General features: G+C 40.9%; 1 protein-coding gene across 1 annotated transcript in view; it reads left to right on the top strand.

The window, feature by feature from the left end:
* LOC117325794 (rho GTPase-activating protein syd-1-like) overlaps window positions 1-26046 on the top strand; it is a 99651-nt gene that overhangs the window by 22057 nt on the left and 51548 nt on the right. Inside the window, exon 2 of the mRNA XM_033882253.1 lies at window positions 19062-20637. Coding sequence (XP_033738144.1) covers window positions 19062-20637 — 1576 coding nt within the window. The remainder of the gene's footprint in view (window positions 1-19061; window positions 20638-26046) is intronic.

Raw genomic sequence — 26046 nt, 5'->3', positions numbered from 1 at the left:
GGTTTTCAGTTGTTAGTTAAGCATGTATACCCTTTTATATATGGCTTGCAAATGGATCTTCTTTGACACACGTGTGTCTACCCGTTTCCGTAAAGTAAAAATTAGAAAAGAAAGGGAAATACAAGCAAACATGTTGAGGCTGAGTTGAGTTAGCACAGAACGGAAGCAGGACCGATGGTCTTATTGCAAACTTTACTGTAAACGCTGTTGATATGACAACATACGACTCGTATTCACCCCGTACTAATAAGTCTATCTTGTGTTAGGGTACCTATGTTTAAATATCATTTAAAATCTAGTTTTCAGCCTCTTTTAGACGCTAATTTGAGAGTATTAATTCACTTCATGATATACCTCTGTAGTTAGATGTTATTTGACTCCAAATTTCGGAGTGCCAAATGCTAATGTAATATCCTCGTACTTTTCATGTTGAATTTTTACAAGCTGTGAAATGTCAAGTCCATTTATGGAGTACACAGCTGTACCAACAATCGTTGTTCCTCATCGCTTGCAGCCTTGGGTCCATCGACTCCCAATATCGGTATTCCGAGACCACAAATTGTGCTTTATTGAGGTTACTGAACGTCAGGCTCTTAGCACCTTTCCCTAAAAGCCGGTGATTGCTCGGTTTTGTTCGACCCAAAGTAGGATGACCTTGTACGACCTTGTCAGTTTCTGGAACAACACTATCAATACTAGATCTGGAGATACTGTGTCGACGGTTGATAGCACAAGGACATGAGATGTTGTTAAGTCTGCTTATTCTTACCTATTCCAGTATTACATAGTAATGTTGGAGCTTTGTTAACGTCTGGAGAGAACCATATCAACCCAAGACAATCAGAATTCAGGTCCCCGTCAGCATGTGCTACTCACAATAATGAGTGCGAAAGCCGATCAAGGCACAGTGTATAGGTAAAGGGGTATATACTAACGGGAGGTTCAGGGGCAGACGACCTTCTCAACCATGGGACAAAGGGGCAGACGACCTTCTCAACCACGGAACACTGGGACCAGCTACCATCTTAACCGCGGGACACAGGGGCAGACGACCTTCTCAACCACGGAACACTGGGACCAGCTACCATCTTAACCGCGGGACACAGGGACAGACGACCTTCTCAACCACGGAACACTGGGACCAGCTACCATCTTAACCGCGGGACACAGGTACAGGCGACCTTCTCAACCACGGAACACTGGGACCAGCTACCATCTCAACCGCAGGACACAGGAGCAGACGACCTTCTCATTCACGGGACACAGGGGCAGACGACCGTCTCATTTACGGGACACAGGGGCAAACGACCGTCTCATTTACGGGACACAGGGGCAGACGACCTTCTCAACCACGGAACACTGGGACCAGCTACCATCTTAACCGCGGGACACAGGGGCAGACGACCTTCTCATTCACGGGACACAGGGACAGATGTTCGTCTCAACCGCGGGACACAGGGGCAGACGACCTTCTCATTCACGGGACACAGGGGCAGACGACCGTCTCATTTACGGGACACAGGGGCCAGTGAACTTTTCATTCACGGGACATAGGGACAAGCGACCTCCCTTCTCATTCTCGGGACACAGAGGCAGACAACGTTCTCAACCACGGGACATAGGTACAGGCGACCTTATCAGCCGCGGGACACAGGGACAAGCGACCGTCTCAACCACGGGACACTTTATTTGTACTTTGATGTGGTCATACGACCTTCAACTTGCATTGACGAATACATGAAATATATACCACCGTTTGTTGGCAAGCATATCTTCATACAATCTAGCTGAACTAGACTCTCACTAACACAACATAACCATTTACTCTGTCTCCTGCCAGTCAGATAACCTTGCCGAGTAAATCGTGTATGTCCTAGTTACACTGTGACTGGTGTCTGGAAGTCAGGGATAAGTACATTGTATACAATGCAACAGATAAACAAATTACCCTTCTTAACTAAAAGAAAAAGAAAGAAATGGCATTATAGAATTTCTTTGTAAGAAAATTAAGTATTCATCAAAAGAAGTGCTTTGAGAACCAGTTTATATGTATAATATCTGTAAAGCAGATTGCACTCATTAGCCAGTGCTTCCCCGAAATTGCTTGAGCAACCCAGAGGTCAAAGATTAAGGTAACTGATACTATAAATAGAAAATCAGTTAGATATGCCAAATATATCATGTACTGTTAAGTTGATTCTTCGAAGAAAGTACCAGATGTCTCATGAACCGCTCGATTTAGTTCACTATAAGTTCATAATGTATACAAAATATCAAACATGCGTTGTTATTTTGTACAAATACCAATGTAACAATTGTATTAAGCTTAGGTTCAGGATGACGTCACAATAGTGGTCATGTGATCAAATGGTGTCATAGTCTCACAACACATATTGTAACCTCTATATATTGCCATGTAGGACCGTTAAATCGATCTCTGTGTGGAGATTGATCATCGACCTGTGCAATTAATATTTACTCTAAAGTGGTCAATGACCTCTGACCTTTTCCTGATATCATAGCCCAGCCTTTGGTATGGACGTCCTAGTGATATCCTATCTGTCACAGTGACCTCGAACGTCGTGCCGACCTATATCGACCAAACGGAGGAGAACGATTAATTTCCTTATATTGGTTCTGGGGGTTATAAACGGCTCACATTGTCATCGCGATCGGCGGTCAAACGAGGTGGCCGGACGACTGTACTGGTCAGTCGGTAAAAGTACATTGGCAATATTGATCAGGTTTTGAAATATGACCTTAGGCTAACGATATCACAGAGGCGAAATCAGAAACACAGAATCGCAGTATCACTTTAATTACCTATCCAAAATGTCTCGGAGAGTTCAGGCCAATATGGAATGATATGGGTGATGTGAATGAAGCATTACATACATGTATTCAAGTCTCACCATGGTGATCGGTAGGCGAGTCTAAATAGGGATAACCCCAGGGAAGGTAGGTATGATATAATTCTATGTTATAGTGGAGGTGAGAGGTTGGTCTTGAAACCGTTGCTAAGGAACACATCATGGACGTGGAAACGGATGGCGAATAGCAAGAAAATCGCGCTAAATTCAAATATACACCTGAAGATAATAAAGTAGGTTACGTGTTTAGGCAGGCGTAAAGATGGTAATTCGCTATTGGAAAGTTTGGCTGTAGATTGACATGAGAACAACCAAATTAAAGTACATGTGGATATAGAGAAGCCCAATCACCGAACTAAATCTGACCAGTTATTCTCTCCAAGAATAGGTCTCCTTCCTACCTAGCCACTTCCTCCCACACCTTATACAGTACCTATACGTGACGTCCTACCTATCCTCTCCCACACCTTATACAGTACCTGTTAGTGTCGTCCTACCTATCCCCTCCCACGCCTTATACAGTACCTGTCAGTGACGTCCTACCTATCCCCTCCCACGCCTTATACAGTACCTGTCAGTGTCGTCCTACCTATCCCCTCCCACACCTTATACAGTACCTACAGTATCAGTGTCGTCCTACCTTTCCCCTCCCACGCCTTATACAGTACCTGTCAGTGACGTCCTACCTATCCCCTCCCACGCCTTATACAGTACCTGTCAGTGTCGTCCTACCTATCCCCTCCCACACCTTATACAGTACCTACAGTATCAGTGTCGTCCTACCTATCCCCTCCCACACCTTATACAGTACCTACAGTATCAGTGTCGTCCTACCTATCCCCTCCCACGCCTTATACAGTACCTGTCAGTGACGTCCTACCTATCCCCTCCCACGCCTTATACAGTACCTGTCAGTGTCGTCCTACCTATCCCCTCCCACACCTTATACAGTACCTACAGTATCAGTGTCGTCCTACCTATCCCCTCCCACGCCTTATACAGTACCTGTCAGTGACGTCCTACCTATCCCCTCCCACACCTTATACAGTACCTGTCAGTGTCGTCCTACCTATCCCCTCCCACACCTTATACAGTACCTACAGTATCAGTGACGTCCTACCTATCCCCTCCCACACCTTATACAGTACCTGTCAGTGTCGTCCTACCTATCCCCTCCCACACCTTATACAGTACCTGTCAGTGTCGTCCTACCTATCCCCTCCCACACCTTATACAGTACCTGTCAGTGTCGTCCTACCTATCCCCTCCCAAACCTTATACAGTACCTGTCAGTGTCGTCCTACCTATCCCCTCCCACACCTTATATAGTACCTATCAGTGTCGTCCTACCTATCTCCTCCCACACCTTATACAGTACCTGTCAGAGATCCTACCTATCCCCTCCCACACCTTATACAGTACCTGTCAGAGACATCCAACCTATCCCCTCCCACACGTTATACAGTACCTATCAGTGACGTCCTACCTATCCCCTCCCACACGTTATACAGTACCTATCAGTGACGTCCTACCTATCCCCTCCCACACCTTATACAGTACCTGTCAGTGACGTCCTACCTATCCCCTCCCACACGTTATACAGTACCTGTCAGTGTCGTCCTACCTATCCCCTCCCACACCTTATACAGTACCTACAGTATCAGTGTCGTCCTACCTATCCCTCCCACACCTTATACAGTACCTGTCAGTGACGTCCTACCTATCCCCTCCCACACCTTATACAGTACCTGTCAGTGACGTCCTACCTATCCCCTCCCACACCTTATACAGTACCTATCAGTGACATCCTACCTATCCCCTCCCACACCTTATACAGTACCTATCAGTGACGTCCTACCTGTCAGTGACGTCCTACCTATCCCCTCCCACATCTTATACAGTACCTATCAGTGTCGTCCTACCTATCCCCTCCCACACCTTATACAGTACCTGTCAGTGTCGTCCTACCTATCCCCTCCCACACCTTATACAGTACCTGTCAGTGTCGTCCTACCTATCCCCTCCCAAACCTTATACAGTACCTGTCAGTGTCGTCCTACCTATCCCCTCCCACACCTTATATAGTACCTGTCAGTGACGTCCTACCTATCCCCTCCCACACCTTATACAGTACCTATCAGTGTCGTCCTACCTATCCCCTCCCACACCTTATACAGTACCTGTCAGTGTCGTCCTACCTATCAGTGTCGTCCTACCTGTCAGTGATGTCCTACCTATCCCCTCCCACACCTTATACAATACCTGTCAGTGATGTCCTACCTATCCCCTCCCACACCTTATACAGTACCTGTCAGTGACGTCCTACCTATCCCCTCCCACACCTTATACAATACCTGTCAGCGACGTCCTTCCTATCCCCTTCCACACCTTATACAGTACCTGTCAGTGACGTCCTACCTATCCCCTCCCACACCTTATACAGAACCTGTCAGTGACGTCCTACCTATCCCCTCCCACACCTTATACAGTACCTGTCAGTGACGTCCTACCTATCCCCTCCCACACCTTATACAGTACCTGTCAGTGACGTCCTACCTATCCCCTCCCACACCTTATACAGTACCTGTCAGTGACGTCCTACCTATCCCCTCCCACACCTTATACAGTACCTGTCAGTGACGTCCTACCTTTCCCCTCACACACCTTATACAATACCTGTCAGTGACGTCTTACCTATCCTCTCCCATACCTTATACAGTACCTGTCAGTGTCGTCCTACCTATCCCCTCCCACACCTTATTCAGTACCTGTCAGTGACGTCCTACCTATCCCCTCCCACACCTTATACAGTACCTGTCAATGACGTCCTACCTTTCCCCTCCCACACCTTATACAGTACCTGTCAGTGACGTCCTACCTATCCCCTCCCATACCTTATACAGTACCTGTCAGTGACGTCCTACCTTTCCCCTCCCATACCTTATACAGTACCTGTCAGTGTCGTCCTACCTATCCCCTCCCACACCTTATACAGTACCTGTCAGTGACGTCCTTCCTATCCCCTCCCACACTTTATACAGTACCTGTCAGTGACGTCCTGCCTATCCCCTCCAACACCTTATACAGTACCTGTCAGTGACGTCTTACCTATCCCCTCCCACGCCCTATACAGTACCTGTCAGTGACGTTCTACCTGTCAGTGTCGTCCTACCTGTCAGTGACGTCCTACCTATCCCCTCCCACACCTTATACAGTACCTGTCAGTGACGTCCTACCTGTCAGTGACGTCCTACCTGTCAGTGACGTCCTACCTATCCCCTCCCACACCTGATACAGTACCTGTCAGTGACGTCCTACCTATCCCCTCCCACACCTTATACAGTACCTATCAGTGTCGTCCTACCTATCAGTGTCGTCCTGCCTATCCCCTCCCACACCTTATACAGTACCTATCAGTGACGTCCTACCTGTCAGTGACGTACTACCTATCCCCTCCCACACCTTATACAGTACCTATCAGTGACGTCCTACCTGTCAGTGACGTACTACCTATCCCCTCCCACACCTTATACAGTACCTATCAGTGACGTCCTACCTGTCAGTGACGTCCTACCTATCCCCTCCCACACCTTATACAGTACCTGTCAGTGACGTCCTACCTATCCCCTCCCATACCTTATACAGTAATGTCAGTGACGTCCTACCTGTCAGTGACGTACTACCTATCCCCTCCCACACCTTATACAGTACCTGTCAGTGACGTCCTACCTATCCCCTCCCATACCTTATACAGTACCTGTTAGTGTCGTCCTACCTATCCCCTCCCACACCTTATACAGTACCTACAGTATCAGTGACGTCCTACCTATCCCCTCCCATACCTTATACAGTACCTATCAGTGACGTCCTACCTGTCAGTGACGTACTACCTATCCCCTCCCACACCTTATACAGTACCTATCAGTGTCGTCCTACCTATCTCCTCCCACACCTTATACAGTACCTGTCAGAGATCCTACCTATCCCCTCCCACACCTTATACAGTACCTGTCAGAGACATCCAACCTATCCCCTCCCACACGTTATACAGTACCTATCAGTGACGTCCTACCTATCCCCTCCCACACGTTATACAGTACCTATCAGTGACGTCCTACTTATCCCCTCCCACACCTTATACAGTACCTGTCAGTGACGTCCTACCTATCCCCTCCCACACGTTATACAGTACCTGTCAGTGTCGTCCTACCTATCCCCTCCCACACCTTATACAGTACCTACAGTATCAGTGTCGTCCTACCTATCCCTCCCACACCTTATACAGTACCTGTCAGTGACGTCCTACCTATCCCCTCCCACACCTTATACAGTACCTGTCAGTGACGTCCTACCTATCCCCTCCCACACCTTATACAGTACCTATCAGTGACGTCCTACCTATCCCCTCCCACACCTTATACAGTACCTATCAGTGACGTCCTACCTGTCAGTGACGTCCTACCTATCCCCTCCCACATCTTATACAGTACCTATCAGTGTCGTCCTACCTATCCCCTCCCACACCTTATACAGTACCTGTCAGTGTCGTCCTACCTATCCCCTCCCACACCTTATACAGTACCTGTCAGTGTCGTCCTACCTATCCCCTCCCAAACCTTATACAGTACCTGTCAGTGTCGTCCTACCTATCCCCTCCCACACCTTATATAGTACCTGTCAGTGACGTCCTACCTATCCCCTCCCACACCTTATACAGTACCTATCAGTGTCGTCCTACCTATCCCCTCCCACACCTTATACAGTACCTGTCAGTGTCGTCCTACCTATCAGTGTCGTCCTACCTGTCAGTGATGTCCTACCTATCCCCTCCCACACCTTATACAATACCTGTCAGTGATGTCCTACCTATCCCCTCCCACACCTTATACAGTACCTGTCAGTGACGTCCTACCTATCCCCTCCCACACCTTATACAATACCTGTCAGCGACGTCCTTCCTATCCCCTTCCACACCTTATACAGTACCTGTCAGTGACGTCCTACCTATCCCCTCCCACACCTTATACAGAACCTGTCAGTGACGTCCTACCTATCCCCTCCCACACCTTATACAGTACCTGTCAGTGACGTCCTACCTATCCCCTCCCACACCTTATACAGTACCTGTCAGTGACGTCCTACCTATCCCCTCCCACACCTTATACAGTACCTGTCAGTGACGTCCTACCTATCCCCTCCCACACCTTATACAGTACCTGTCAGTGACGTCCTACCTTTCCCCTCACACACCTTATACAATACCTGTCAGTGACGTCTTACCTATCCTCTCCCATACCTTATACAGTACCTGTCAGTGTCGTCCTACCTATCCCCTCCCACACCTTATTCAGTACCTGTCAGTGACGTCCTACCTATCCCCTCCCACACCTTATACAGTACCTGTCAATGACGTCCTACCTTTCCCCTCCCACACCTTATACAGTACCTGTCAGTGACGTCCTACCTATCCCCTCCCATACCTTATACAGTACCTGTCAGTGACGTCCTACCTTTCCCCTCCCATACCTTATACAGTACCTGTCAGTGTCGTTCTACCTATCCCCTCCCACACCTTATACAGTACCTGTCAGTGACGTCCTTCCTATCCCCTCCCACACTTTATACAGTACCTGTCAGTGACGTCCTGCCTATCCCCTCCAACACCTTATACAGTACCTGTCAGTGACGTCCTACCTATCCCCTCCCACGCCCTATACAGTACCTGTCAGTGACGTTCTACCTGTCAGTGTCGTCCTACCTGTCAGTGACGTCCTACCTATCCCCTCCCACACCTTATACAGTACCTGTCAGTGACGTCCTACCTGTCAGTGACGTCCTACCTGTCAGTGACGTCCTACCTATCCCCTCCAACACCTGATACAGTACCTGTCAGTGACGTCCTACCTATCCCCTCCCACACCTTATACAGTACCTATCAGTGTCGTCCTACCTATCAGTGTCGTCCTGCCTATCCCCTCCCACACCTTATACAGTACCTATCAGTGACGTCCTACCTGTCAGTGACGTACTACCTATCCCCTCCCACACCTTATACAGTACCTATCAGTGACGTCCTACCTGTCAGTGACGTACTACCTATCCCCTCCCACACCTTATACAGTACCTATCAGTGACGTCCTACCTGTCAGTGACGTACTACCTATCCCCTCCCACACCTTATACAGTACCTATCAGTGACGTCCTACCTGTCAGTGACGTCCTACCTATCCCCTCCCACACCTTATACAGTACCTGTCAGTGACGTCCTACCTATCCCCTCCCATACCTTATACAGTAATGTCAGTGACGTCCTACCTGTCAGTGACGTACTACCTATCCCCTCCCACACCTTATACAGTACCTGTCAGTGACGTCCTACCTATCCCTTCCCATACCTTATACAGTACCTGTTAGTGTCGTCCTACCTATCCCCTCCCACACCTTATACAGTACCTACAGTATCAGTGACGTCCTACCTATCCCCTCCCATACCTTATACAGTACCTATCAGTGACGTCCTACCTGTCAGTGACGTACTACCTATCCCCTCCCACACCTTATACAGTACCTGTCAGTGACGTCCTACCTATCCCCTCCCATACCTTATACAGTACCTGTTAGTGTCGTCCTACCTATCCCCTCCCACACCTTATACAGTACCTGTCAGTGTCGTCCTACCTATCAGTGTCGTCCTACCTGTCAGTGATGTCCTACCTATCTCCTCCCACACCTTATACAGAACATGTCAGTGGCGTCCTACCTATCCCCTCCCACACCTTATACAGTACCTGTCAGTGTCGTCCTACCTATCCCCTCCCACACCTTATACAGTACCTGTCAGTGACGTCCTACCTTTCCCCTCCCACACCTTATACAGTACCTGTCAGTGACGTCCTACCTATCCTCTCCCACACCTTATACAGTACCTGTCAGAGATCCTACCTACCCCCTCCCACACCTTATACAGTACCTGTCAGTGACGTCCTACCTATCCCCTCCCACACTTTATAGAATACCTGTCAGTGTCGTCCTACCTATCCCCTCCCACACCTTATGCAGTACCTGTCAGTGACGTCCTACCTATCCCCTCCCACACCTTATATAGTACCTGTCAGTGACGTCCTACCTATCCCCTCCCACACCTTATACAGTACCTGTCAGTGACGTCCTACCTATCCCCTCCCACACCTTATACAGTACCTGTCAGTGACGTCCTACCTTTCCCCTCCCACACCTTATACAGTACCTACAGTATCAGTGTCGTCCTACCTATCCCTCCCACACCTTATACAGTACCTGTCAGTGACGTCCTACCTATCCCCTCCCACACCTTATGCAGTACCTGTCAGTGACGTCCTACCTATCCCCTCCCACACCTTATACAGTACCTGTCAGTGACGTCCTACATATCCCCTCCAAACCTTGTATAGTTCCTGTTACTGACGTCCTACCTTAACCGAATATCAAAATTGGTCATCTAGCATATTAAATAGAAGTGTTATTAAGTGACCATTATTATTACTATATCCTATCTTTGATGTTACCGATGAGGATCACTTTAATTTATACTAATTAAGACTGTATACTACTTCAGGACGTTTGACACCATCCATGGGAATGTTGCAGTAAAAAAAACATTATTAAGCTTGACAGAATTTGAACATCCGGGTACTAATGTTCCCCTGCCGATGTCGGGAGGTAATTAGTCGAGAAAATAAACAACAAAATAATTGCTGATATTGATTATTTCACTTGCGAGATTTAAACCTTTTTAGATTCAAGGGTTTTTGTGTTCAAGGAAATGATATCTGTGCCCACCATTATTTTAAAGGTTTGTATAGTATCGATCTTAAGGCCCTTACGGCTTTTTGATTAGTTGTTAATGAGTACACAAAGCGTTGCCATAGACATGAAAAGGACGACTGCTGTTTTGTTGGACAATTTAGTCCATTACAGACGGGGAAAATACAAGACACTGTTTAGGTAAAAGTGTAAAATTAGATTTTGACTGTGTTAAAAAAAACTATCAGCTTTGTCGAAATATGGCCAGAAAATATGGCTGACGACTTTAAAAGTAGACAAGTTACGAAAATCAAATTATAAACTGATCTTACATAAACCTGTACACTTGTTAGCTGAAACGTCTTGGCGAGCATCTTGTATCAAGGTGTACGGTTCCGGCGGCGTTTCACTAATCACGAGTTCGTCCGAATTATTTCGTGTTTCTCCAAAGTAAGTTCAGACTTGGGTAAATAAACACACATACAAAGAATGTACCTATAAATTGTCAAATAAATAGTTTCATCTCATTCCGCCTGTTTAGTTTGTTTGATACTCGACATGGACACTCCGTGCCGATAGTAGGTAATATTGCTAGTTATCTACCCGAACGTGGTGTAGACTTGGTCTCTCCGATTTCCGGCGACTTTGCATGACCTGAATTTCCATGGTTTGGCCTTCTGTCAAGTAAAGGAATGGCAAGTCCGGTCCATTTCGAAGCTTAAATTGTTCTGAAGAATGGAGAGAAAAAAAACTGATGTGTAGAATCTTGATGGGAATGATTGGAGAGATAAATGATGGGGCGGAACTTTGGTTAAGGAGGAGAAGTGAAATGAAGATGTCGAACCTTGATGGTAGGGGGGATTTAGTGAGTCTGTGAGATGATTAAGTGTTCCATTCAACGGTCGTCGCAATTAAAGAAAACACTAAAATGCATAAATCAAATCAAATTTGTCTCCATTTCGGATTGATTTAAAATAATTATTTACTTTGTGCCCCGAATCCACTTTAAACACGTTCATCTCTCCTTCTATAGTACACCATGGAAATCCCAACAGTTCTTTAATACCATTTAAAAAATATTTTTGTCATTTCGGAGGCTATACAATTTAGACACACGGCGTTAATGCAGAAAGCGAATTACAGCCGCCCTCCTTTCAGGTGAATGCCTGAGTTACATTGGATACATAGTGTCCCCGGAACACCACATTCCGGGAAGCTGGCGGAAAATTAAAACCATTCCGTAGCGTCGTATCGATCGTCATACTTTGGTACCAGGCTATATTTAGAGCCAATGATTTCCAGTAATTCCTAGCTTGCACATCATAGCCCCTGAAACTGTCCTTACATTTATCTTGAGGTCTCCTTTCCAATTGGAGTGTATCCATGGTGTGGCTATACACCCTCCCAACTACTTTCGTTAAATGAAGGTTATTATTGACTCGGGGAATGGCGGCATTCCTTAAAGTCCGACACCGACGATAATGCGATAGATGTGGGAGTGAATTAAATAAATAAAGTTGAAAGTGAAACCAGTGGGAAGATACACAGATCTAGACGAACAATGTGTTGTATTCTACGGTTTGTTTGTTGTTTTGTTTTGGGTTTTGTGTTGTGTTTTTGTTCAGCACAATTTAGAAGTTGGACTGATTTAGTCCATAGGACACGTCAAGCCATAGAGTCTCTATATACAGTATAAATGTCTGGTTTAGTTTACTAACTTATAAAGCATATTTTGTTGATATAACTATGAATAAAGCAACTGTTTTAAACAGTATATTCTGGTGAAGATCACATAGATTGATATACTTGTTTTCCTATATTAAAACTCACGTTTGATTGAACCATTGAAGAAAATGCCGGCCGTTTTTCGATGACAATGCAACGTACAGATGTCCTCCTCCCCATTTTCGTTTTTTTCGCCTCTTTTACCTGATCCATTATGGCGTGTACATGCACTTTTGTTGGTGTGGAAAGACCGGAAGTAATTAATGAGAGGTTTTGTAGGATAGCCATACTCGTACTCAATGCCCGCTTAATGCTTATTTACATATTAATTAAAGCTACAGTGAAAAGTCCTATTACTGCCAGGAGTTATCGGATATCAATAACTACGATAATCTAGTTGTAATTACAATATTGATACATATTAATATTTAAATGTTGTCGTTTCCCATCACGATATTTGTTTTACAGGACAATGCCGCAAACGCCGAATGTCAGACTGTGCATATCATCATTAAAACACTCAATACTGTTCTGTTTACATACCATCCCTCCACTTTCCTCTCTGTTTGCCCAATAACGTGTCAGTAACTGTTGTCAGTCCTTTGGTTATATTCTAAGTCGGTTTGCACGAGGTGTGATGTTCTCGCAATAGCCAGTCATTCGATGATTGGTGTCAAGGAGAAACCTGGCCCCGGGATCATGAAGCAGACTTAAGTCTAAGACTAAACTTGGACTTAAGTCTTAAGATTTTACTTAGCTAAGACCGAAATCTTAAGTGGATCATGAAACGTGCTACAGGAGTCATATGAGGACTGGTGTCAAGACACCAACAGCCAGACTCACGAGGATAGGCGTCAATGAGAAACCAACAGCCGGGGTCATATGCGAGACGGTTGTCAAACAGACACTGACAGCCAGAGTTATACTAGGCGCCAATGAGATAGCAATAAGAAATCAAAACAAGAGCCTGCAGGAGTACCTACATTTAGTCGACTCCACTCTCAGCATGCAGTGAAATAAAGAGGTTTTAGAGGGAATACAAATGTAATCTCTGAAAGCGGAAAACTTTGGTTGCATTTTCAATGACCATATCGTATGTCTGTTAGCCAATACTTAATGTCATTGTTATCCGATTTTTGTAGATTGTGGATTAGAAAACGCACATTTGCTGTTGCCTGCTGAAAGTTGATAAATTTAGAGGCGACTTGTGTGATAATCATTATATAGTAATGTGGGTATCAGTAAAATACGGCCGGTAAGAGTGTCGTTCAGTTGAATGGTTATTTCATGCATCTTCACGGCCTTCATGCGACCTTAGTCACGATAATGATAAAGTTTGTCCGTGTAAGACAAACATAAGATTACACAGACAATGTAATTTTCTATGAGTTGCACAAAAAGTAGAAAGTTTTATTTTTCCTTAAGGGGCATTCCTTCGTTTTAATAAAGTTTAGGTCGTCAAAATTAAACTTACTGGAAAATATGTATTTTTTCCAAGTAGTTAAAGTTATAATCTTTCCATTAATACGGTAGTTTTACTTTCAAGATAAACCAAGGTTCTTCGAGTATTAAGTCCTAAACATTCTTAATTCGAAGTATCACTAATTACCGCAAAGACATACGATATTTGTATACGATATGCCTTTTTCCTGTACATTTCGGTGTTTATCATCAATAGACTGCCCCTTTAACATTGGATAACCACCCATCAAAGTCAGAGACAGCGTAACTTCAGTGTTCTCTGCTGGAATACACTGTATATGATTTCTAAATATTGAAAGTTTAAGAGCACTGGGATAATAAATGACCATACCTGTTCTTACATCTACGTGTAACATGTGGTCAGATAGATGGATGAAACTATCTGGAGCTTGATTGTAGGCCATATACTTAACTGTTTAACTGTAAAAAGTTTCAAGTTGACGCCATGATAACGGAACCAATCCACGTGCTAGTATTCCACCTACCAAGTTGCTGTCAAGATTTCAAGATTGATTTCAATCAATCAAACCACTGTATACTTGTGTAATAAGAAGTCAAACACATAATAAAGAACAGAGTAAACGATGAAGAGTATCAATTCTGTATCTTTTTTTAAATGACGTGGAGACGTTTTTAAATATTTATTAAGTTCAATATTCTTTGTATAAAACTTCCTTTTGTTAATAATCGAGTAGTGCCAAGGGTAAATATTCCCTCCATTTCAACTGATTTGAATTAGTACAGTAATACCTGTGTGTGTATATACAATTCTCTTAAAGTAATTACTGAATAAAACCATCACCAAAACAGTTATTACTACATATTGAACAAAGCCTTTCCTCCCGAGGGACTCTAGACCATTTTCACTTTTCAATTGGAAATTTCAAATTTGATGCTCGAAACTTACACAAAATATTTCTTGTGTCAAAATTTAATCTTACATGTAATAAGCATGGCCCAATAACAAATTGTTTTTATATACATTGTAATGAGTATGTCTGCTCTCGGGAGGAACACGAGTCGGTATGAACTGATCATGGAACAATAGGCTGTTGTGAGGACGTTCAACAAACAAACAAAACAAACAAAGAAACAAACGAACAAATTTATTTCAAGACTTGTATTATCAGAAGAAAGTAATATATATATATGTTTTCATATGTTATATAGCTAACTTTATCAGTTACAAACAGTTACGACAAAAGTGAAACATGTTGAATGAAATTTCATTGCATGATATCTACATTTTGACTTTAAGACCCGTCAAATGTAAGATTTCTGGGTTATGTGATAAAAAGTATATTAAATTTGTTTTCATTTTATATGAAATTTTATCAAACTCTTCCTGAAGTTTTAATATTTGCTCGCCAAGACTCAGAAAACCCCACTTACTGTGGGAGGAAACATGTAATTCATGTTTTAGGTTTACAAGAACAATTAAATCGGACTAACTTTTAAACGTACTGGTATACGTTTCTTTACTGAAATCATTGAATACGTATGTATAAAGTAGTCGTATCTAATGACGTACTGACACTACCCATTTTAATGTAGTACGATGACGGTTGTGATGAATGATGTCGTCTGCTCTGTGGTGGAACCACAATATACGATGGTGAAATCACAAAACGTGCGCTGGTTGGAACCCTAATCGATTTTGAAAGGGAAAAAAATGTGATTTTCATCAAGCCCTGTTGGTTAGGCTCTACTGGGAGGTTTTGTAAATCTATTTGAGAAATGAATATAAGTGTGACTACAGTCCAAAGTATTGATTTTCTTCGCAAGAAAATAATTCAATTTTTCTGCTTGAATTTTCACGGCGTTGTGTTCGGGAACGTTGATGTATTTTACATATAAGGATTACAAAGTCCATTATCACAATCAGACACCGTGTTATATAACATCACAATCAGACTCCGTGTTATATTACATCACAATCAGACCCCGTGTTATATAACATCACAATCAGACCCCTGTTATATAACATCACAATCAGACACATGTTATATAACATCACGGTCAGACCCCGTGTTATATAACATCACAATCAGACCTGTGTTATATAACATCACAGTCAGACACATGTTATATAACATCACAGTCAGACCCCGTGTTATAGAACATCACAATCAGACCTGTGTTATATAACATCACAATCAGACACATGTTATATAACATCACAATCAGACCCCGTGTTATATAACATCACAATCAGACACATGTTATATAACATCACAATCAGACGTGTGTTATATAACATCACAATCATACCCGTGTTATATAACATCACAATCAGACACATGTTATATAACATCACAATCAGACGCGTGTTATATAACATCACAATCAGACACGTGTTATATAACATCACAATCATACCCGTGTTATATAACATCACAATCAGACCCGTGTTATATAACATCACAATCAGACCCCGTGTTATATAACATCACAATCAGACCCGTGTTATATAACATCACAATCAGACCCGTGTTATATAATATCACAATCAGACCCGTGTTATATAACATCAAAATCAGACCCGTGTTATATAACATCACAATCAGACGTATGTTATATAACATCACAATCAGACCCGTGTTATATAACGTCACAGTCAGACCTCGTGTTATATAACATCACAGTCAGACCCCGTGTTATATAACATCACAATCAGACACGTGTTATATAACATCACAATCCGACCCCGTGTTATATAACGTCACAGTGAGACCCGTGTTATATAACATCACAATCAGTCACGTGTTATATAACATCACAATCAGACGCGTGTTATATAACATCACAATCAGACACGTGTTATATAACATCACAATCAGACCCCGTGTTATATAACATCACAATCATACCCCGTGTCATATAATATCACAATCAGACACGTGTTATATAACATCACAATCAGACCCGTGTTATATAACATCACAGTCAGACGTATGTTATATAACATCACAATCATACCCCGTGTTATATAACATCACAATCAGACACATGTTATATAACATCACAATCACCCCGTGTTATATAACATCACAATCATACCCCGTGTTATATAACATCACAATCAGACACGTGTTATATAACATCACAATCATACCCCGTGTTATATAACATCACAATCAGACCCGTGTTATATAACACCCCAACCAGACCCCGTGTTATATACCATCACAATCAGACCCCGTGTTATATAACATCACAATCAGACCCGTGTTATATAACATCACAATCAGACATACACATTGAAGTTTGAATATCTACACCTTGTCTCCTTGAGAGTATGTCGTTTTTCTATGTTTGTTATTATGTAGATTAGTGTACAGCTAAAACGTTTCTTATCAAGCCCGGTAGTATAGTTTCGTCTGCTGTTTTGTTTACTATGGCTATAACCCGATGATCGACAGTCCTCTTTTTTATTAGTAAAAAATACTGAAGCTTCCGGAACTTCCCTGTTTTATTGATAACCTGGGTTATGGGATTGCAATGTCCAATTCGGAACAGGTGTTCATCTATCTCCGGTAAACATTGGTCTCGAACAATCAGAAAGTCAGTCATATAACAATACATTTGGTTGTTAAGCCATCTTACATAACTGTGTGATCACTATGTAGTACGATGTGTTCCGACATGAGCGCTGTACTAATCCTACAAGATAAGTGGATTTAAGAAACTTTGTTTTGTCGTTTATAGAAATCGTTAAACATTAGCCTGAAAAAGTTGTTAAAACGAGGAGAAACCCATTAAAAATACCATGGAAGTTATAAAACTCTTTAAAAAAAAATAAAAACATACAGTATGATACAAACAAACAATCTAATTTATCAAGCATGTTATAAACAATAGTTTAAATCTATGTAACAAGTCATCTGGCCACAAACAAATTAATACAGGTAAAAGTGTAGTAAAATATTAGAAACAGAATTGAAATACAGTGTAAAACATTGAACGTGACGGAAATTATAACCGTGCATTTTATAATGCATCGGAATCTGTACCAGATATCAACACACAATAGCTCTCGGCAAAATCCATTTCAGTAATGTATTTTAAATATGCTTCATCATGCAAATATGTCTTGTGGTGTATAATGAACCTGATTTCCATGAAATCATCTTCTATATTCCAGATATATGTACGCGTCCTGAATTATTATCTAAGTGTTTAACCATTTAATTGGATCATGGTACTTTTATAATTATGACATAAGTTGTCTGTATTTTTACCTCATTAAGGTCGACATAGGCAATATACTTTATATTCATGATAATGTAGAATTAATTCCCTTATCTGATACTGCTGCTACTGACATAATTCTGTATCACATATCTGTATAAATATTTAATTAATCATATTATGTATCAGATCTCGCTTCCTCTGATGCAACTCATTTCTGCGTAACCAAGAAAATGAAATATTGATAGAGCCGCGGAACACTATGTGTGATCTGTAGACGTTCAGTCAATGTCATATTAAACATTTATACGGATCGTAATGTTCCATAAGAAGGTATATCATATAATATGTTAAAGATATCATACCCAACTTGGAACTACGGTGTGGCAATGATATATGTGTAACTGATCATAATCTCTCCGTATATATAGCTATATAGATCCGCAAATAAAGCATATAGAACAATCTAGATATTTACGTAAGCAAACAATATATATTTTATTAGTTGATATTTAAATGAAAGTGAAGAAAATTAATAAAATATTTTTGATCATTGATAAACTCTTATACACGGACTAGAATGTGTGTTACAATGCAGATCGCTATCAGTTGTATTTCCCATGAAAATATTTGGTGTTGTATATTATACTGGGAGTTTACTTAGACGAGAATCAATTTCAGTTTGGTATTTTTCTCCACATCCCCATCGATCTTTCGCCACTATTATCAATATTAAATGTTAACGTACATGCTCCGACACTACTGTTATCCCTGACTTGTCAGAGAGTGAGAGAGAGGTCTGTTCACCTCGTCACACCGCTAGTAGACAATGCAGGATTCAGCATAATCCCCTCTTGAATGGAACTCTTTTGCCAGGTAAAAGCAGATATTGCGACCCTCTGGCTCATTCTTCCGGTTATCGATCGAAAAATACGTTGTTAACCCAATCCTTTACACAGTATTATATTATAGAGAAACCAGAATGCTATTCAATATCTCTGCTATTTGCAGGAAGACGAGGATCCAATGGCACAAGGGACTGGCAGACTCAAACAGACGAAACGCTCCACAGAAGAGAAATTATATCAAACGAAAGCGAGAGCTGTCAGCTTAACAGGTGGCGCTGTAAGCAGAAGCAGCAGACGACACCGACAGCGGCCTCAGAGTCCACAGACTGCCGGCGCGTACGGAGGTGATGGCGGAGGGAGCATAGACAGGGACTCACCAAGTAATGGATCGAGATCTCATAACTCTACCTCCAATGGATGTGTCCCCGATATGGGAATAAAAAGCATAGCTATGGATAACTCGTACCTTGTCCAAACCGTGGAGATTAAGAAACGGCCAGGCCAGACCTTGGGATTTTATATTCGTGAGGGGGACGGTATCGATAGGCAAGATGGAGTGTTTATATCTCGGATTCAGATGGGTACTGTTGCCGAAAGCAATGGTCTGCTTCATATAGGAGATGAAATTCTTACCGTGAACAAAGTGGAGGTAGGTCATATGTCTCTCGATGACGTAGTCATACTAATGTCCATTCCAAAGAAATTAATACTCAAAATACGAACCAAAAAATCTTGCAATAAGAAAAATGCTTCATGTCCGTCGTTAGCTATAACTGAACAGGAAGAGCAACCACCTGTGGTAGTGCTTAAGAAAGGCCGGTCATCTTCCGCCACTGCTTTGGAGGAGACCGAGAAATGTCCGGATATATTTGAGCCATACACTTCAGGTGCTTACACTACCGATTATTTAGGACAGAAGCGTACATCACGATTTGATAGGTCAGCTTCACAATATGCAAGTATATTTATCAGTCCGCATAGGGCAGAGGCCAAACTTCTGAATGAGGATGGAGACAGTGAACATTCGAGTGAGGGGTCACTACCTAGGAGTGTTGATTCTGGCGGTAAGAGTCATTACGTCGGACATCGGGGGTACATGTCAGATGGGGCATACGAAGCTGCTGGGAGTTATTTCAGCCCTGCGTTGTCTCCTAGTCAATACGGCAGTGCTAATGACAGGGATTACTTAAAGTACATGTATTCTGATGGTGGGGGAATGCCAAGAAAATTAAACCCCAAATCACCTTCAAAAGCTATTCCTATTGGTACACAACAGCCAAATCTGACGGTGAGAAGTAACATGACGTTCGAGGCGGTGGAAAGGGTGGCCCAGTCAGAGAGTTACTCTGGGGGCCAGCCCCTTCAGGATTACATATCACACCGAGGCTACGACCAGGCCAAGAAATTTCAAGGAGGATTCAGGGAAATGTTACACTCTAAAGCCAAATATGGCCGCTTACCTCGGAGTCGTTCTCCTGAGTGTTACAATTCTGATTCGGAAGTTATATATGCACCTCCGTCTACTCGAAGTCAGGTAGATGCTCGGGGTTTTTCCTCTGATTACGAGACTTACGCGGGTGGTATGAGTGATGATGACCCTATCTATTCTATACCTCAACTACCGTCTAGTAGTAGTACGGAGTTAGAGGAACTCTTACGGAAGTTTAACACGCTGTCACACGAGTTACAGCAGGAGCAGTGTAAACTCCAGCGCCAACTCTCTACACGGGAACGAACAGGTAATGACGATTATCGATCGATGTAACGAGGCTCCAGGGCGCACCACACACTTCACACCGATGATTCATGCTTCCCACATATCTGTCTATCCATGTACACATATACCAATAATAGTCTGGTACCGGTATATATACCAATAATAGTCTGGTACCGGTATATATACCAATAATAGTCTGGTACCGGTATATATACCAATGATAGTCTGGTACCGGTATATACACCAATAATAGTCTGGTACCGGTATATATACCAATGATAGTCTGGTACCGGTATATACACCAATAATAGTCTGGTACCGGTATATATACCAATGATAGTCTGGTACCGGTATATACACCAATAATAGTCTGGTACCGGTATATATACCAATGATAGTCTGGTACCGGTATATACACCAATAATAGTCTGGTACCGGTATATAGACCAATAATAGTCTGGTACCGGTATATAGACCAATAATAGTCTGGTACCGGTATATAGACCAATAATAGTCTGGTACCGGTATATATACCAATAATAGTCTGGTACCGGTATATATATCAATAATAGTCTGGTACCGGTATATATACCAATAATAGTCTGGTACCGGTATATATACCAATAATAGTCTGGTACCGGTATATACACCAATAATAGTCTGGTACCGGTATATATATCAATAATAGTCTGGTACCGGTATATATACCAATAATAGTCTGGTACCGGTATATATACCAATACTAGTCTGGTACCGGTATATATACCAATGATAGTCTGGTACCGGTATATATACCAATAATAGTCTGGTACCGGTATATATACCAATAGTAGTCTGGTACCGGTATATACACCAATAATAGTCTGGTACCGGTATATATACCAATAATAGTCTGGTACCGGTATATATTACCAATAATAGTCTGGTACCGGTATATATACAATAATAGTCTGGTACCGGTATATATACCAATAATAGTCTGGTACCGGTATATATACCAATAATAGTCTGGTACCGGTATATATATCAATAATAGTCTGGTACCGGTATATACCAATAATAGTCTGGTACCGGTATATACCAATAATAGTCTGGTACCGGTATATATACCAATAATAGTCTGGTACCGGTATATATACCAATAATAGTCTGGTACCGGTATATATACCAATAATAGTCTGGTACCGGTATATATACCAATGATAGTCTGGTACCGGTATATATACCAATAATAGTCTGGTACCGGTATATATACCAATAATAGTCTGGTACCGGTATATATACCAATAATATTCTGGTACCGGTATATATACACAATAATAGTCTGGTACCGGTATATATACCAATGATAGTCTGGTACCGGTATATACACCAATAATAGTCTGGTACCGGTATATATACCAATAATAGTCTGGTACCGGTATATATACCAATAATAGTCTGGTACCGGTATATATACCAATAATAGTCTGGTACCGGTATATACACCAATAATAGTCTGGTACCGGTATATATACCAATGATAGTCTGGTACCGGTATATATACCAATAATAGTCTGGTACCGGTATTTACACCAATAATAGTCTGGTACCGGTATATATACCAATAATAGTCTGGTACCGGTATATACACCAATAGTAGTCTGGTACCGGTATATATACCAATGATAGTCTGGTACCGGTATATACACCAATAGTAGTCTGGTACCGGTATATATACCAATGATAGTCTGGTACCGGTATATATACCAATAATAGTCTGGTACCGGTATATATACCAATGATAGTCTGGTACCGGTATATATACCAATAATAGTCTGGTACCGGTGCATATACCAATAATAGTCTGGTACCTGTGTTTTCCACTATATAACACATTCTATTAACAGTAGTGTTAACCGCTATATAACATATCCTATATATTTTAGCACAATATAACACACTATACTAACACTTGCATGCATCCCTTTATAACACATTCTACTAACACGTGTGTTAACCACTTTATAACATTATACTAACACTTGTGTATACCGCTTTATAACATATTCTATTGTCATGAGTATTTACCATTACATAATATATTCTACTGACACATGTAATTAACACTACTATTCTACTAACATTCGTGTTAACCAATATATAACATATCATTCTCACATTCGTGTTAACCACTTTATAACACATTCGTGTTAACTAATATATAACATAATTATCACATTCGTGTAAACCACTTTATAACATTCTACTAACACGTGCGTTAACCACTTTATAACACAGTCTACTGACACGTGTGTTAACACTATATTACACATTCTACTGACGCGTGTGTTAACACTATATAACACATTCTACTGACACGTGTGTTAACACTATATAAAACATTCTACTAACATGTGTGAAAACCACTATATCACATTCAACTAACATTCGTGTTAACCAATATATAACATCATTCTCCCATTCGTGTTAACCACTTTATAACACATTCTACTGACACCTGTAATTACCACTACATAACACGTATGTTAACCACATTACACCCGTAACCACTATATAACACATTCTACTTACACACGTGTTAACTACAATATAACACATTCTACTAACACGTATGTTAACCACAATATAACACATTCTACTAGCACGCGTGTTAACCACAATATAACACACTCTACTAACACAAGTGTTAACTACAATATAACACATTCTACTAACACGTATGTTAACCACAATATAACACATTCTACTAGCACGCGTGTTAACCACAATATAACACATTCTACTTACACGTATGTTAACCACTATATAACACATTCTACTAACACGTGTGTTAACCACTTTATAACACATTCTACTTACACGTGTGTTAACCACTATATAACACATTCTACTGACACGTATGTTAACCACTATATAACACATTCTACTGACACGTATGTTAACCACAATATAACACATTCTACTAACACGTGTGCTAACCACTATATAACACATTCTACTTACACGTGTGTTAACCACAATATAACACTTTAAACTAACTCGCGTGTTTAACACTTGTAACACACTCAACTGACATTTGTGTTAACCAATATATATAACATATTATTCACACATTCGTGTTAACCACTATATAACACATTCTACTTACACGTGTGTTAACCGCTATATAACACATTAAACTAACACGGGTGTTAACCACTATATAACACATTCTACTGACACGTGTGTTAACCACTTTATAACATTATACTTACACTTGTGTATACCGCTATATAACACATTCTACTATTACGTGTGTTAACGAATATACTACACATTCTTCTAACATTCTACGGATACACGTGTTTAGCACTATACGACACATTATACTAACACTTGTGTATACCGTTATATAACACATTCTACTTACATTTGGGTTAACCACTGTCTAAAACAATCTACTGACATGTGTGTTTAGAACAACATGACACATAGAATTAACACTTGCATGCATCCCTTTATAACACATTCTACTAGCACGTGTGTTAACCACTTTATAACATTATACTAACACTTATGTATACCGCTTAATAGCATATTCTATTGTCAAGTGTATTTACCATTACATAATATATTCTACTGACACATGTAATTACCACTACATAACATATTATTCTCACATTCGTGTTAACCACCATATAACAAATTGTACTAACACGTGTGTTGACCACTTTATAACACAATTATAAGACATTCTATTACCACGTGTGTTAACCACTTTATAACACATTCTACTGACATTTTTTTATACAACTATATAACACATTCTACTGACATTTTTATATACCACTATATAACACAGTCTATAAACACTTGTATTAACCTATATATAACACAGTCTACTAACACTTGTATTAACCTATATATAACACATTCTACTAACACTTGTATTAACCTATATATAACACAGTCTACTAACACTTGTATTAACCTATATATAACACAGTCTATAAACACTTGTATTAACCTATATATAACACAATCTACTAACACTTGTATTAACCTATATATAACACATTCTACTAACACTTGTATTAACCTATATATAACACATTCTACTAACACTACATAACTAACACTTGTTTGAATACTACTGACAATTACATATTGATATTTATTTGTGTATATATATATGTTTTGTAGGTTTTCGATTTCAGGAATAAGTATACATAATCTACCAATTGAAATCAGATCCAACCTGTGGTAGAACTGCCCTCATTAATTTTGTATTAAGTAATTAGATTGGTATGACAATAAGCTTTGTAATTCCTAGAGTACCAGTTCAGTTCAGGAGGTAAATTGGATGCTGTGATGAAAAATTCAACCTCTCGAAAATCGAACAACAGATAAGTTGTTAATTAATTTCAAATGAAAAAAAATGTTTTCACAATGAGATGTTGGATGATATAAGTTACTAAAAGGTTTGCTCAAAATAGCATGCAGCATGAAATAAGGTTTAGAATACTTCTGCTTTCTAAATATAAATCCATGACATCAATACCCACAATTCCCTTGGCTCCTTTCCGATATAATTAAATACGGAAGTCACACACCGATTGCTTAGCGATGTTCCTGCTTGGGGAATTTCAGTGTTGTAAGGGTAATAGTAACAGAGACATGGAATAAGGAATATTTTTATGATTCACAACAGTTAATTTTTATAATATAATGATAGTGGTTTAACAATGATATTTTGGAAACAAGGAAACGATCTTTAAAGTAAAGCTTATGCGATTAAATATTGTATTAATAAAGAATAATTCACTTTATTATGTAATTTATTTTACTCTTACTTTTCCAAACACAAAATTAACTTCCTGGTAATTACAATGCAGATAGGAATAGGAATTCATTGATGTATAGAATTCTATTAATTCTCCACTCCTAAGTCCTTTAGATTAAGCATATCTAGAGTCTTTCTAGAAAATATTTTTTTGGACGTCACTAGATACAAATTCTGACTTCAAACCCGGCCCATCAATGGTTTATTGCAGTTTTTACTATTTGCCAACAAACGTTTTAGTTAAGGAAAGTAGAGGATTTTCTGCTAGCTACCATATGCATGTGCCTTTAGCTTTAGTTATTACAGTATATACTGTACTTGATTTAAACCATGTTTTAGAGGGGACATAGGTGAGACCCCTACAGAATTGGGAATGTTGTTTTATGTATGTTGCTTAGGAGATGTCAGAACAAACCAAGACCGGCCTACCACCACATATTATCGCACGAGAAGATGAAGCTCTTGAAGAATTGTGGCTTCGTTTTGGTTTATTGCTGTATTGGGGACAAGTACCAAAATGTACCCCAATTGTAAAAGCTGAAGTGTTTTTCTTCTCGTTAAATTTATGTGTTTTTCGCGGTGTCTTTCAAGGGACCCGTCTTCATA

Source organism: Pecten maximus, chromosome 4, assembly GCF_902652985.1.
Source record: "Pecten maximus chromosome 4, xPecMax1.1, whole genome shotgun sequence".
Lineage (NCBI taxonomy): Eukaryota > Metazoa > Mollusca > Bivalvia > Pectinida > Pectinidae > Pecten > Pecten maximus.
The sequence above is the reverse complement of the archived record's forward strand: the minus strand, read 5'-3'. Positions and strand labels throughout refer to the sequence as shown.